The sequence below is a fragment of the Bactrocera dorsalis genome, chromosome 5, assembly GCF_023373825.1.
Source record: "Bactrocera dorsalis isolate Fly_Bdor chromosome 5, ASM2337382v1, whole genome shotgun sequence".
Classification (NCBI taxonomy): domain Eukaryota; kingdom Metazoa; phylum Arthropoda; class Insecta; order Diptera; family Tephritidae; genus Bactrocera; species Bactrocera dorsalis.
The window spans coordinates 50,267,042-50,281,832 of record NC_064307.1 but is presented as its reverse complement, the minus strand read 5'-3'; the positions used below and the strand labels follow the sequence as shown (position 1 = coordinate 50,281,832).

The 14,791-nt window shown below is 37.1% G+C and overlaps 1 protein-coding gene across 11 annotated transcripts; it reads left to right on the top strand.

Annotated features, from left to right (window-relative positions):
• Positions 1-1,495: 1,495 nt before the first annotated feature.
• LOC105223991 (fibroblast growth factor receptor homolog 1) lies at positions 1,496-11,150 on the top strand. Of its 11 annotated transcripts, none has more exons than XM_019989463.3 (3): positions 1,496-1,615; positions 6,991-10,110; positions 10,179-11,150. In XM_019989463.3, the coding sequence occupies exons 2-3, from the start codon at positions 7,249-7,251 to the stop codon at positions 10,755-10,757; spliced, it is 3,441 nt and encodes a 1,146-aa protein (XP_019845022.2). In that variant the 5' UTR covers positions 1,496-1,615; positions 6,991-7,248; the 3' UTR covers positions 10,758-11,150. The 11 variants fall into 11 exon arrangements, with proteins under 11 accessions (XP_019845022.2, XP_019845023.2, XP_011200235.2 ...); XM_019989464.3 differs by having other exon boundaries at positions 1,511-1,639; XM_011201933.3 differs by having other exon boundaries at positions 1,514-1,639; positions 6,994-10,110.
• The last annotated feature ends 3,641 nt before the right edge of the window (positions 11,151-14,791 follow it).

Below are 14,791 nucleotides of genomic sequence, written 5' to 3'. Positions count from 1 at the left end.
TGACAGCGGACATTAAGAAGACAAAAGGCGCAGTGATAGCAAAGATAAAGCATAAAAAATTACAAATTGCATAGAGCACAGCCGACATACCCGCATAAAGTATATACATATGTACATACACACATATGAAAATATACATTTATTTTCTTTGCAATGTTCGGAAAATATCAAATATTTTGATTATGCATATTCACACATACAAATGTACATACGTAAAGCAGTATAATGGCTTTGTGTAAAACATATTTTTATTGTTTTTGAACTACACCTTCGTAATAATATCGCTGTTAGCGAAACCTGTCCAAGTTGGTAGCTTGAATAAGCTTTTATTTGAATCGGCTTAAAACGAAACAAAATATCGAAAATTAAATTAAGTTTAAAAAGTTCTTCTAATTTCCTCTTTATTAATGGTTTAGGTTAAAATTTTATTTTTAATTTTGTAAAATTTTCAATCTTTTGAATTACTATTATTCATTTCATTATTTATACTCATAACTTTCAAATAGAAACATTATAATGGTATAATAACACAAAAGTTTATGCTACTTAAAAGCCGATGCCAGTCTAGAGTCCTATAAAGGTCTAACTTTTTATAAATTTTATTTTGGAAGTTGAAAGAAAGTAATCGCATTCATTTCTTGAGATCTTTATTAAACATCTGAATCATATTGGCGGTATTGGCAGTTGAGTGTTTCGGAATTCAAGTAATAATTATGACATTTTAAGGATTTTAAAATTTAAAATGGTGATTCCAATGACTTTCGTTACTGTACTTACTGGGAACGCCTGATGAATGTACTAATTATTTATTATTTTAGCAAGCACAATTATACACACTTAGAACTAGGAGTGAGGCTTATTGTGTTCTCACCTCTTCATAATATATCATCTAGGATCGTGCTAAAGCATTGATCGATTCCTTCTTGCAGAAGCATTTGCTCCAGAGTTTCTACACCCATGTTCACAAATCACTATCAAAAGCGAAGCGAAGAAAAGATCTTCTACCTTGGCGGATCATATACTCAAACCAAACTAGAAATAAAGATCTACTAACGCATCAGCCGCCCATTAATAAAAAAAGTAACACGCAGAAGAATAATAAAATCCTCGCAGAGCCAACATTTTTCAAATGAGACGACAATATATGTGCTTGGAATTACAAATTCTTAAGGATCACATGCATCTAAACGCACACTCGTATGTTTGTACTTGCGTATGTGTGAGTTTTTCCGGCCGAGAGCGACCGACATCTGCTGTGGGAGTAGTTGTACTGAAGCATGGTAACAGCCAATAGCGTCACCACTGAAGCGTTTGTTGTTATTTTATAACTATCAACAACAAGTGCTTTATGCTGCCAAAAGCGTTCGTGGATTTCTGTTTTTGGTTACTGTTTTTAGATGTTGCATTGCATTTTTCTTTACTTTTTTTGCTATTCCAACAATGGGTTTCATACGATTTACAGGAATATCAAACGTTTGTTGTTTCAACTCTCTTGTAACTCATATTGAGCGATCAGTCGAGTTTCAGCACTAGCAACGTTCAGACACGAATTGTCGATTCGAATGTTCACTAATCGTTAAGGTGAATTGTTAGCGGTGATTAATTTTTGGTTCGGGTGTGTACTTGACTAGTTCTTATGGTATGTGTATATAAGTATATACATGACGTGTAGTTGACGACGTGGCGCTCACCTTCGCCACGGGTGGTACGCGTTCGTGAAGCGGAAACTGTTTGCGGAAGCGGCTGAGAACGTTTGATTCAGTGTTTTGTTCGACGGTAGACCATAATACAAAAAATATATTGGTGATCTTTACGACACTATTCCATAATCCGTAAATTTTTTGGGTGTTCTTAAGCTGTGTGTACGAAATGGCAATAAAATGTGCTTGGCAAAGATTTACGACCTTTTGCAAAATAAAAAAGGAAAATAAAATAAATATTTTTTTTAAGATCCTTTCGAGCGTGTTAAAAATTTAAAACCGTACGTGATCCAATAACAACACTACATAATTTTAAACGGCGTGCGAATTTAAAATAAAAACAGAAATAAGTCTTCCAATATATTTTTACCGGGGCTTTGTGAAAATTTGTATTGAAACTCTTTTATATCTAATATTAAAGGAACAAAAATAAATAAGACATTATAAAAAAAGTCTGATCGAAATATATTTCGCTGCTTACTCAGGGCCGACAACACATGCTCTTTACTAAAGGGTGATTTTTTAAGAGCTTGATAACTTTTTTTTAAAAAAAAACGCATAAAATTTGCAAAATCTCATCGGTTCTTTATTTGAAACGTTAGATTGGTTCATGACATTTACTTTTTGAAGATAATTTCATTTAAATGTTGACCGCGGCTGCGTCTTAGGTGGTCCATTCGGAAAGTCCAATTTTGGGCAACTTTTTCGAGCATTTCGGCCGGAATAGCCCGAATTTCTTCGGAAATGTTGTCTTCCAAAGCTGGAATAGTTGCTGGCTTATTTCTGTAGACTTTAGACTTGACGTAGCCCCACAAAAAATAGTCTAAAGGCGTTAAATCGCATGATCTTGGTGGCCAACTTACGGGTCCATTTCTTGAGATGAATTGTTGTCCGAAGTTTTCCCTCAAAATGGCCATAGAATCGCGAGCTGTGTGGCATGTAGCGCCATCTTGTTGAAACCACATGTCAACCAAGTTCAGTTCTTCCATTTTTGGCAACAAAAAGTTTGTTAGCATCGAACGATAGCGATCGCCATTCACCGTAACGTTGCGTCCAACAGCATCTTTGAAAAAATACGGTCCAATGATTCCACCAGCGTACAAACCACACCAAACAGTGCATTTTTCGGGATGCATGGGCAGTTCTTGAACGGCTTCTGGTTGCTCTTCACCCCAAATGCGGCAATTTTGCTTATTTACGTAGACATTCAACCAGAAATGAGCCTCATCGCTGAACAAAATTTGTCGATAAACACATTTCGAACCGAACACTGATTTTGGTAATAAAATTCAATGATTTGCAAGCGTTGCTCGTTAGTAAGTCTATTCATGATGAAATATCAAAGCATACTGAGCATCTTTCTCTTTGACACCATGTCTGAAATCCCACGTGATCTGTCAAATACTAATGCATGAAAATCCTAACCTCAAAAAAATCACCCGTTATATTGAAATGGATGTGCACTTTCGTTAATTTAAGGAATTTGATCAAAATATTCATCAATTTTTTGGTTCTCCTTAAGAACTTTTTTTTTTTTTTTGTTATCATTTGCACCGTGCTTCTGTAGAATGCTTTCCTCTTACCATTAAAAAAAATCCAAAGATTAATTTAATAAAAACTAATTCAAATTGCTGATAGATTGTGGAACTCAACTAATTTTGGGAATATTTTTAGGTTTAGTACTTTTTAGATAATAAATGTCAAACACTTATATTCCTTTGTGGAAAGCAATAACAAGGATCACCGAAAACTAGAACTTCTTGCAAAGCAGCCAAATACACATTTCATACCAGTTCTGCATTTATTTTTTGCACAACTGTGACAACGGCTCTTATTTGGAGATATTTTCAAATTTATGATTCTTGTAGGCGGAATTTCTTATTATACGTATTTGGATTATAATAGGATTAAAATGCGTTTATTCGCAAATAAATAAGATTTCACTTCCTACAAATGACCTTCTTTGAATATTTCGTTTCAACCGGCAACTTATCTGTTCAGATATACCCGATTGATGCCTTCTCTTGATCTTTCCTTGATCCACTGTACTGCAATATATTAGTATACCGTACGATGTGTTGTGTCTCGCTGCTTGACATGGCTGCTACTGATTCGAATGTTCTATCTAATTGGCAAGTCACCACTTTATTTATCTACTCCACTTAGCTTGTTTCACTTTTGATGAATAAAACAATTTAGTGGAAGAGCAAAATTTTATTATAATATTGGAACTCTCGCTACATTGTAAGAAAGCAAAATCTTCCAAAAGATTAGGTACAATCAAACTGAGCCATTGATTTATGCATAAGGCTCCATTCTACTGTTGATAATTCAACTTAATTTTTGACGTTAGAGTCTTTGGCTTTTATACAAATTAGTTTAGTGAGACTGAGAAAGCAGAATATTCGCAAACCTTTTTGCATTATAAATAATTGAACAGTATATAAAACAAGCAGTACATAAAAACAAAGTTACACAAACATTGGACCTGAACCAGGATTTATTTCCTCCTTTAGTCCAAATTGTATTTTTTATGTTTACTATATCTAAAAATTTTAATCGAAAACACTCCCAATCAACCGAAAATATTGCAAACTGGATAGCTGTTCGACTCCCTCACCATTAGCCTTTCCTAAAACCGCCCACACATAATAAGAACGGCTTATTGTAGGCCGCATTCTAAAAAATGTTGTGGTCAAGAACGAAATATTTTCACAGTTTTGGTATGAAATTGGAACTAGAACCATTAAATTGGTAAGAGAGAATGAAAACTATTCAAAACCGCTTGTTGTAGGGCAATAAAGCGTTAACCACTTCCGCACAAAAAACAAATGAGCTTTTGCCCTTACAAATAAACTAAAAAAAATCACATTCTTCATGGTCAAGCGGAAATGATTGAAGTATACTTGTCAGTTTGAATTAGGTGAAATTCGCAATACACACATGTCAAATTTGTAAACATTATATACATTTGTATATATGTATTTGTGCACACCTGTGAATATCACCACATTACATTAAAGCTCACATTTCACATTTCGCCGCTCAATGCTATGGTGGCATGTCTCAAACTGCATTGAAGTAATTATTCTCTTATATAAATTTCATTAACTGTTTGAAGCATTTACATTCTTTAACAGGTCAAAAAAATTACTAGCAAATCAGTAGCAACCAATGTTTTAAAAAGGCGCAATAATAACAACAACAGCAATTCTATATATGGCATAGACTCCAATTATACACGTACGTTTATGTATTTCTATAAAAGTATAAGGAGAAAAAATAATAAAATGCTTTACAACAACACCAGCAGGAGGATGAACCTTGTAGGACATGTTAGGCACATTCGTTATTTTTATTCGTTCTTCGAAAAAAATTGAAAATGTGGTCAAAATACAAAATTGACACACAGCCATGTAATAAGGACATTTGCCTACAATTAACAAAGTTAATACGCATTCAGAAATGTGAGGGAATCGAAAGCAAATAACTAAGCAAATACGTTTGTTTTTAAGTTTTACTCAGGTTCGGTTCGCGGTTTTGACTATGATAACAATGAGGGCACGTCCTGTTTTACCCAAAAAAATACGCAATATTACTTAAGGAAAAGACGTTAGTTTTCATGCAATTCTGTTAACTTTAATTACTAATTGGTTTAATATTTTTTTGTAAATCCATGGTTGTTTAAAACTGATCAAAGCCACTGAGCCATAGAATCAACCACATAAGTTTTGACAGAGCAAACCGGAACTGTGTTCCATGAATTCTGAATAAGTTGCCAACGCACTGTAATATAAATTTTTTAAGTATTGGTTGTCTTCCAGTGCCCTGTATCTTATGAAGCGGTTCCAGAGCGTTGTATGAAAACGATGCCCAAACCGTTATGTTTTCGCCTGCATGTTGAACGTTTCATACTTGATGAAAACCTCCATTAGAGTTGAAAAAAAATGTATTTCATTTCGTCACACCAGAGAGCGCTACGCCATTTCTCTTTAAGCTGGATTACATGTTTTTAGAAAACTTTAGCTTTCGCTACGTGTACTTTTTTGACAACTTTTCTTGAGCTTCGGCTCTTGATATTTTCCTATGTAGCACATTGGGGATAGTAGAAGGGTAAACTTTAATTCAAATCAGCTTTAATTCGTTTTGAAGAAATAATAAAATGTTGTTTTGGGCTTCCTGCCTCATATTTAAATCTGGGAAATCCTTTTTACTGCTTCTTCAATCATTTTTTGGAAACTTGAAGTAAATTTGCTACTTCTCTGAATGAACTTCCTTGTTTGACTCAATTTTCAATATGCTCTCAAGTTTTTGGGTGCGCAGTGCTTACCCTTTCCCATTTCAATTTAATAAAGAGCAATAACAGAAATTATCTCTAAAAATATACAAATATTTTTGTTATTGTTTTAAAACGACATGGTGTCTTTATTAAATTACACAACCGTATTCTGACTTTCTTGAACGCAGAATGACGTTTTACGAAATCCATCATAATTTCTTTTTACCTCGGTGGGAGTCTACGAGAATATTTTGGTTCAAGTTCGGCCTTAATAAAGCTTCAAAATATAAAAGCGTCGGAAAAACTGGAAAATAAGTGCGATTACAACTATTACTTGAATCGCATTCTTCAAATTTTTGTATTAGTTTGTGTTGTTGTTGTTCTTCTTCTTGGCGCTTTCGTAATCCAATCTTATGCGCTTAAGTAAAAGTCCGTCAAGCAGTGTGATTCGATTCGCGCAGTTAAATACGCACAGTGGCTAAAGTGGGATCTTCCGTCCGCACGGCTAACCAACACACATGCACACACACTTACGCGCTAGACGTGTGCGTACATAGCATGATAGCCCATTGCTGTTAACCAAGTTAGGCGACGCGTCGCGCAAGTGCTCGCGTGATTGAAATATTCAAACGAAAAATAAAAACAACGTTTTATAAAGACAAAAACCAAAGCAAAAAAGAGAAAACTCATTATGAAATCAATGCACATAGTTTTTTATTTTCAATCTTTTCCTTTTAATTCGATTCGCCTGCTGCGCTCCCCATAGTTTGCGAAGTGACTTCATATCGCCTAACTCTGTCTCTCTACTGCTTATACTCTCGTGTAGAGCCGTATGTAAATAAGTCAGTGGTCAAGCGATGGCTCAAACTGAAACAGTGAATTTAAAACTGTTGAAGGAGCAGTGTATGTGCATTGCTGAGGGGAGCTGCAGCAATTATCACCAATAATAATTTTCAACGTTCACCACTTGAGCATTGAGAATAACACAGACAACGACGTTTAATTATTTAGCAGCAATATTCAATATTTAGTTAAGAAAATAGTCAACACATGATAAGTAACAGCAAGCCTTTTGGTGCAATAAATTTTAATCATTAAAAGCGTGCTCAAAAGACAGAGAAAAGCTTGTCTCAAATATACAAAAGTAAATCAGCAGGTGCACTAAATACTGAACGCCTGTGAGTCGCAGACACATCCAGAATTGGAATGCGTATTCGCCAGGTCTTTATATAATCCGCCATTCAATACGCCAAATTCAACGATCCAAAGATGTCCAAAATCAGACTGAAAGCAATATTTGGCAGGCCGCCAAATTTGTGCTGGTTGCTGTTCGTGATCACTATCTTTGCCTCTCCGCTTTATTTGTCAATGGCCAAAAGCTTAATTGACAGCCAAGCAGTGCAGGTGAAACGAAACGCTGAGGTGGTCAATGTCACCCTTAGCCCTAGCGTTACACACACCGAAAGTATAGTTTCGTCAAACAAAGATGTACGTCTAATGTGTTTACTTAAGGGCGCCATTAAGTGGTACAGAGATGATGAATTCGTCAGCGGTAATCGTTTGCTGGTGTTGAAGGAGGTACAGAAGAAAGATGCCGGTTTATATAGTTGTCAGGCGGAACAAGTGTCGCTTGGCCCTAAATACGTTAGTGTCGCATTGAGTGTCAGTGAGCAGGAGTCATCAACGTCTACTAATCTAATGGAGGAAGATATAGCTGACTTTAGCAAAGTGGAAGATGAAATGGAGGCGCGTTTAAGGTTAGATCGAAATGAGTCCGATTCCGCAGAAGAAATTGCTGAAGAGGAATTACAGTCGAAAGACACGAAAAATGTCAACTCCACCGCTTTGAAAATTATACATCTTCCGAGTCCGGGTCCGCCTCAGTTTCAACAAAGTGATAAACTTCTGGATGTTATACAACAACCAATTGGAAGTTTCGTGCAACTGAGCTGTCCCGCTTTAGGCAATCCATTGCCGGTCATAACTTGGTTTCATGATGCCACAAGAATGAATCTCACGCCATTGCGTTTTAGATTAAAAAAGTGGTCACTTTTTATTGATCACCTAACCACAGCCGACTCCGGCATATATACCTGTAAAATCAATAATAAATTCGGTTCTATTGAGCATAATATACGGTTGCAGATTTTGAGACCACAACTGCGAGCAGCCAGTCCAATCATAAAAAATAATAAGCCAAGCAATCAAACGGTTGTGGTTACTGGTAGCGCACAGTTCGAGTGTCAAGTTGAGTCTCCAACCACTGTGCAGATCCGTTGGATCAAACACCAGAAACGGCTTAGCACGGAAGAGCTTATTGCAAACTTTACAAATAATCCGAATGTAATTGAGTTGTTAAGCAATGAGGATAATCCGAACGTTTTAAATATATTTCAAGCAAAGATGGAGGATGAAGGGTTCTACACCTGCATGGCTACGAATGAAGCTGGGAACGCCATGGCCACAGCTTATTTAGAAGTCTTAGATCAGAAAAGCCCTACCGTGACACTTAAAACCAAACTAGCATTTTCAGATAAGCATGCAGCCCATTCTATGGAGGACTCAGGGAACGCAGTACCGAAGAAAGAAAATGAAAAACTTGTAACGATGATTGATTCTTTGGTCAACAATAGAGATGCCAATGATACTAACGATGATCCAGAGGCAGTTGAGGAAAGTCCGCCACGTTTCAAAAAAACCGACAAACTATTGCCAGCTTTGCATAAGCCAGCGGGATCGACAATACAACTGGTCTGTCCCGCAATTGGTAATCCATTGCCTAACATAACGTGGACACGAAGAGCAGCGAATGCAAATTTCACTGAAATTATGCGTCACATTGGCAAAGTTACATACAAAAAGTGGTCGATGCAAATGGACGAAGTCATTGCCGAAGACTCAGGAGTCTATAGATGCACTGTTTGCAACAATTTGGGCTGCATAGAGCATACGACAAAATTGACTATAATGGATCGTCTACGTTCTCGCCCCATCCACAGTGATAAGTTTCCACAAAATCAAACTGTTCTAACCAATAGTAGCACACATTTTGAATGCCGCATTGTATCGGATCTGGAACCACATATATATTGGATAAAGTATAAACATAATAACGAAAGAATTGAAAATTTAGAACGTATTTTCAATGAAGCCAATACCAATACAAACGTTCATCAGCCGTCTTCAGAGGATTTCATCAAGCTCAAAGGTGATCCCGATCGACCGAACATTCTGCGGTTGACAAATGTTACACACGCGGACGAAGGCTGGTACACATGTGTGGCTGGCAATGCTTTGGGTAATGCCTTGAAAAGTGGGTATTTGCATGTTGTCGACAAATTACCCAGTCGTGAAGTGTACATGATGTGGCGTGCGCATCCCGCTTGGACGACAGTAGCCGCCATAGTGATTGTGTTGCTTTTCCTTTTTGGCTCCGTCTTTATAATTTATGTTTTACGTAAATTGAAACATGAGAAGTTGCTAAAGCATCGTATCGAAACTGTTCATCAATGGACAAAAAAAGTTATTATATATAAACCATCTTCTTCAGAAGGCAGCTCCAGCGATCTACAAATGCCGGTAATTAAAATTGAAAAACAACGTACCACTTTTCAAGCATCGAATTTAGATCCCTCACAAGCATTCAATGAGTATGAATTTCCGCTCGACTCTAACTGGGAAATACCACGTACACAACTAAATCTAGGCTCGACCCTGGGCGAGGGCGCCTTCGGACGTGTAGTAATGGCAGAAGCGTGCAACTTGCCACGCACCGCCAACAATTCGGCGAGCATAGTTGCCGTGAAAATGGTAAAAGATGAGCACACCGATGCCGATATGGCGAGCTTGGTGAGGGAAATGGAAGTAATGAAAATGATCGGCAAGCATATAAACATCATTAATTTGCTGGGGTGTTGTACACAAAATGGTCCGCTATGGGTCATTGTGGAATTCGCGCCTCATGGAAATTTAAAGGACTTTTTGAAGAAGAATAGGCCATTGTTTGTAGGCAGTCCGAGCTTACCACGCAGCAGCGAAGGCTTAGAAGACATGCCGCAGCTTACAGAGAAAAATTTGGTATCGTTTGCATTTCAAATTGCACGTGGCATGGAATATCTCGCTTCGCGTAGGGTAAGTTATGACGTTTATTAGCTAAACTAAAAATAATTTTATAATTTATTTCATTAATATTCTCATAGTGCATTCACCGTGATTTGGCGGCTCGTAATGTGCTTGTGAGTGATGACTATGTCATGAAGATAGCCGATTTCGGTCTGGCTCGTGACATACAAGACACAGAATACTACAGAAAGAATACAAATGGCCGTTTACCCATCAAGTGGATGGCACCAGAGTCACTACAAGACAAGTTTTACGATTCGCAGTCGGACGTGTGGTCTTTCGGTGTACTATTGTGGGAGATTATGACATTTGGTGATCAGCCTTATCCCAGTATAATGTCTGCAGAGGAGCTCTACAGCTATCTAATTACTGGTCAGCGCATGGAGAAACCAGCACGTTGTTCACTGAATATATATATGCTTATGCGACAGTGCTGGCATTTTGACGCCAACGTACGGCCGACATTTGGCGAGATTGTAGAGAATTTAGACAAAATACTCCAGTTGGCATCAAATCATGCCACTAATGAGGAGTACTTGGATCTATCAATGCCCATCTTGGAGACGCCACCATCGTCGAGCGACGATGAATCCGAACCGGAGACTTTTCAAGAAACGTCCCTTTTACGCTATCAGTACACCTACAAGTGTAATTAATTACAATTTAGTAATTTAAGTATATGTATGATAGGAACCATATTTGTAGTTGTTTATTTGCATGCACGCATTTTACGTAACCGGTAATTAATTGTGTAATTTTTAAGCTTATTTTTTACATTTTCTACAAAAATACTGTTTTTGTTTGTACAACGAAATATTCAAAAACACAATTTACCAAAAAACATGGATAATTTGCTATCTATTAAATTATTGAAGAGATTTATATTTAAGTTGCGCCGTAAGCGGCTTTACGAATTATGAGCATATTGTTTTATTGTGAGATTATAGATAGTTATGTATTAAAGTGCCATTTGAGTACTGTGTTTAAGCTTAAGTTCTTGTTATAATTAGTTTTATGAATGCCCAATACATCAAACTTACTTTAACAAACTATAATTTATCGACTGAGAATATAAAATAGTTAAACACGAAAATTGTTTTTTGGGAACTACTTCTTGATATATGCACACCTAAAGTCGTGTTGGAGTGGACGAGGAGTTTCAACGTGGTCGCACGGCGGTTCTTGATGTGCCGACAGTATACTTCACCGGCAAACATCTACTATTCTCAATTTATTTAGCTTATTCGATGCTAAATTAAAGAAAAACCAACCATTTGTCGACAAAAAATCGCTCTTCCAACATAACACCATTTTAGTGACCTTGAAAACCCTTATTTTTAGATGGTTTTAAAAAGTTGTAGAATCACTGTGTCAATTGTATCGGACTTCAAAGGAAATTATATATGTCTGCCGAAAAATAACTTTAAGTTTTCCCAACATTTTACGCATGTGCTAATTGCATAAGAGAGTGCATACACAAAAGCATTCACCTTACCTGACCTCCAACTTTCAACACCGATTTGTACCATTATGAGTTTAGACTTCCTGACTGTCTGCCTGCTGTAGTCGGATAGCGCTGAGGTTCAAGCACCGCCAGACAATTTGTCTGCATTGATACTACTGTAGGTGTGTTTGGCTGTCTCATCGACTATTAAACTACACTAGTAGAAGATGTGGACGTGTGAATGTTTCTATTTCTGGTTTCATTTACATAAATGGTAATTAGCAAAGTCATAAAGTTTTAATAACCAAACGTTCACCCGCGTTGGCGCTTCTCTATTTTCTTTTGTGTTATCCCATTTTCAGAAACTGCTGTCCAGAATTTTGGTAAGGCAAAGCATCATTCACATGAAGACACACTTCTTCTTTAATTGTGTAGACACCGTTTACGCGGTTATAGCCAATTGGAGAATTTAAGTGAAGCCAGGTCCGTCTCCACCTGGTCTTTCCAACGGAGTGGAGGCCTTTCTCTTCCTCTGCTTCCCACGGCGGGTACTGTGTCGAATACTGTCCCAGAGCTGGAGTGTTTTCGTCCATTCGGACAACATGACCAGGCCAACATCGCCGCTGTCTTTTCATTCGCTGAACTTTCTCAATGTCGTCGTAAATCTCATACCGCTCATCGTTCCATCGAATGCGGTATTCGGCGTGGCCAATGCGCAAAGGACCATAAATATTCCGCAGAACTTTTCTCTCGAAAACTCGTAACGTCGACTTATCAGATGTTGCCGTCGTCCATGCCTCTTTACCATATTGCGGGACGTGAATAATGAGTGACTTATAGAGTTTGGGTTATGTTCGTCGAGAGAGGACTTTACTTATCAATTGCCTACTCAGTCCGAAGTAGCACATGTTGGCTAGAGTTATTCTGCGTTGTTTTTTGAGGCTGACATTCTTGGTGGGGTTGATACTAGTTCCAAGATAGACGAAATTATCTACGAAGTACGTAAGAGCTAAGTCGTGAGTGCGATGACTGTTTGTTTGATGACAGGAGATATTTCGTCTTGCCCCCGTTCACTACCAGACCCATCGGAGACTAATGATATCAATATCGTCGGCGTTTGCGTAAGAGCCAAGTCGTGAGTGCGACGACGACGACATAAACACGAGATGTAAATTTATGAAGAGATGATTTGACCATTATGGAGAAACTGGAAATGTAGATGACAGACCAATCACGTGACATCTAAAATTGAGGAGAAAGCTGTAGCCTTTTTGAGAAGAAACCATTGCTCAGTCTAAGCAAAGCTAAATAAATTTTATTTATAAATGCATTTAATTATTATATCTCTAAAATCCAGAACAGACAGAGATCTGCTATCAAATGGATTAGTAGTGCAATCAACGCCCTACTTCCAAAATCACACATTGATCAAGTAAGGAAGCGCTAAGTTCGGTAATAACTGAACATTTCAAACTTTTCCAACCTGCCCTGCCTACAGCCGAGAAGCCCTTTTCATATTTCTGTAGTATATGTGAGAGGTTGACCAATGTTTTCGATAAAAAACTTGCAATTGGAAGCAGGGTCCACATATTCGGTATCTGGGAGCTTAAATTGTTTTGGTCCGATTTGAACAATTTTTGGCCATAAGGTAGCACATCTCAAAGGCGCAATTACTGCAATGTTTTAGCCCCATAGACTTATTGGATCCTTATAAGATGGAATTTAAAATTGTGTTATATGGAAAGTAGGCGTATTTGTAGTCCAATTTCACCTTCTTAAAAATATCAGGATAATATTACCTACATAATTTGGTTGAAAGCGGTCGTCCAATCATCCAAATTTGGCACCGACTCCCATAAAGCACTTTCGTACCATCTCGGGTGCGAAATTTAATGTCTCTGATGCATTTAGTTATTGATTTATAGTGCCGTTATATGGAGAGGTTGGGCCTCTTATAGGATTTATTTTAAAGGACGGACCCTCCAGACTTTTTAAAATTTTTAACGCACAGATGCCTCTTGCTACTACGATCCTTTGTGCCAAATAACAGTTCTATATGTTAATCTAGTGTTTATTTATTGCACTTTATAGAGCCTTTTTTTAATGGCGTTTTGTGGGCGTGACAAGGAACGTATGTACTCGTATGTACCAAGTTTCATTACGATATCTCAATTTTAACTCAAGTTACAGCTTGCACGGACAGACTGACGGACGAACGGACAGACAGACATTTACCCAGATTTACTCTTCAATCATCATTTATATACATAGTATATATAACCTTATATTTAACTTCATTAGTTTTATGGTATACAACCAACCGTTAGAAAAACAAAACTCTGCAGCAACATGTTGCAAGAGTACAAAATTAATGAAACACTAACAATCCAACATTTTATGATAGCTATGCCACAGAGCTATTTATGCTATGCACAAATACAAACATACATGCATGTACATCGATACATTTGTTATACACGTATGTGTTTAATTTATACTTATACTTTTGTTGCAATAACGATATGTTTTAAGTCGATTTATTTACAATTCGTATTGCAACTCATTCCCTTTTCATTTACTTCGTATCAACCATACATACGTAGATACATATATGTATGTAGATAGTTTTCTATTGGCCCATTGCATTGGAGTATGTACTCTAGTCCGTTTGTGTTTCGTCTCTTAGTTGTTGCCTCAATCACATTTCAATTAAGTGCGCTTCGTTGCCTTTAATGATTACGCCGTCGGAGGTTGTTATTTTTTGTCTGCACTGCTCTTGTGCATCTCCATGACCCCGCCGGATAAACAGCGTTTGTATTCTTCCTCTCTCTCTTTTTATTCCGCTTGTATGGTACCGGCGTTTTGTTTGGCTCTTTGTTATTTGTTGATATTCGTACAGGTACTGAAACTTTTTTACGCAATTGCGGGTATGTAAATGTGTAAGTATGTATATGCATAAATATTGTTTTACCAATCATCAGGCTGTTGCATATCCCCACATACACACATACTTATGTACATATTTTCTATCACAGTTATTCTTTCCCTTCTAATAAAACGTTTCGTTATCTGACGAGGAACTTTGCTATTATTCTAGACTAAGATATCGTTCATTTGAAAATCTGTCAAAATAATATATTAAAAATATAATAATTAAAATTAAAATATTTTGTTTATCAAATGCGTGTATAGTTTTTCGGGAAAGAAAATTACGAGAAGTTAAAAAAAATACATAAATGGCAATGT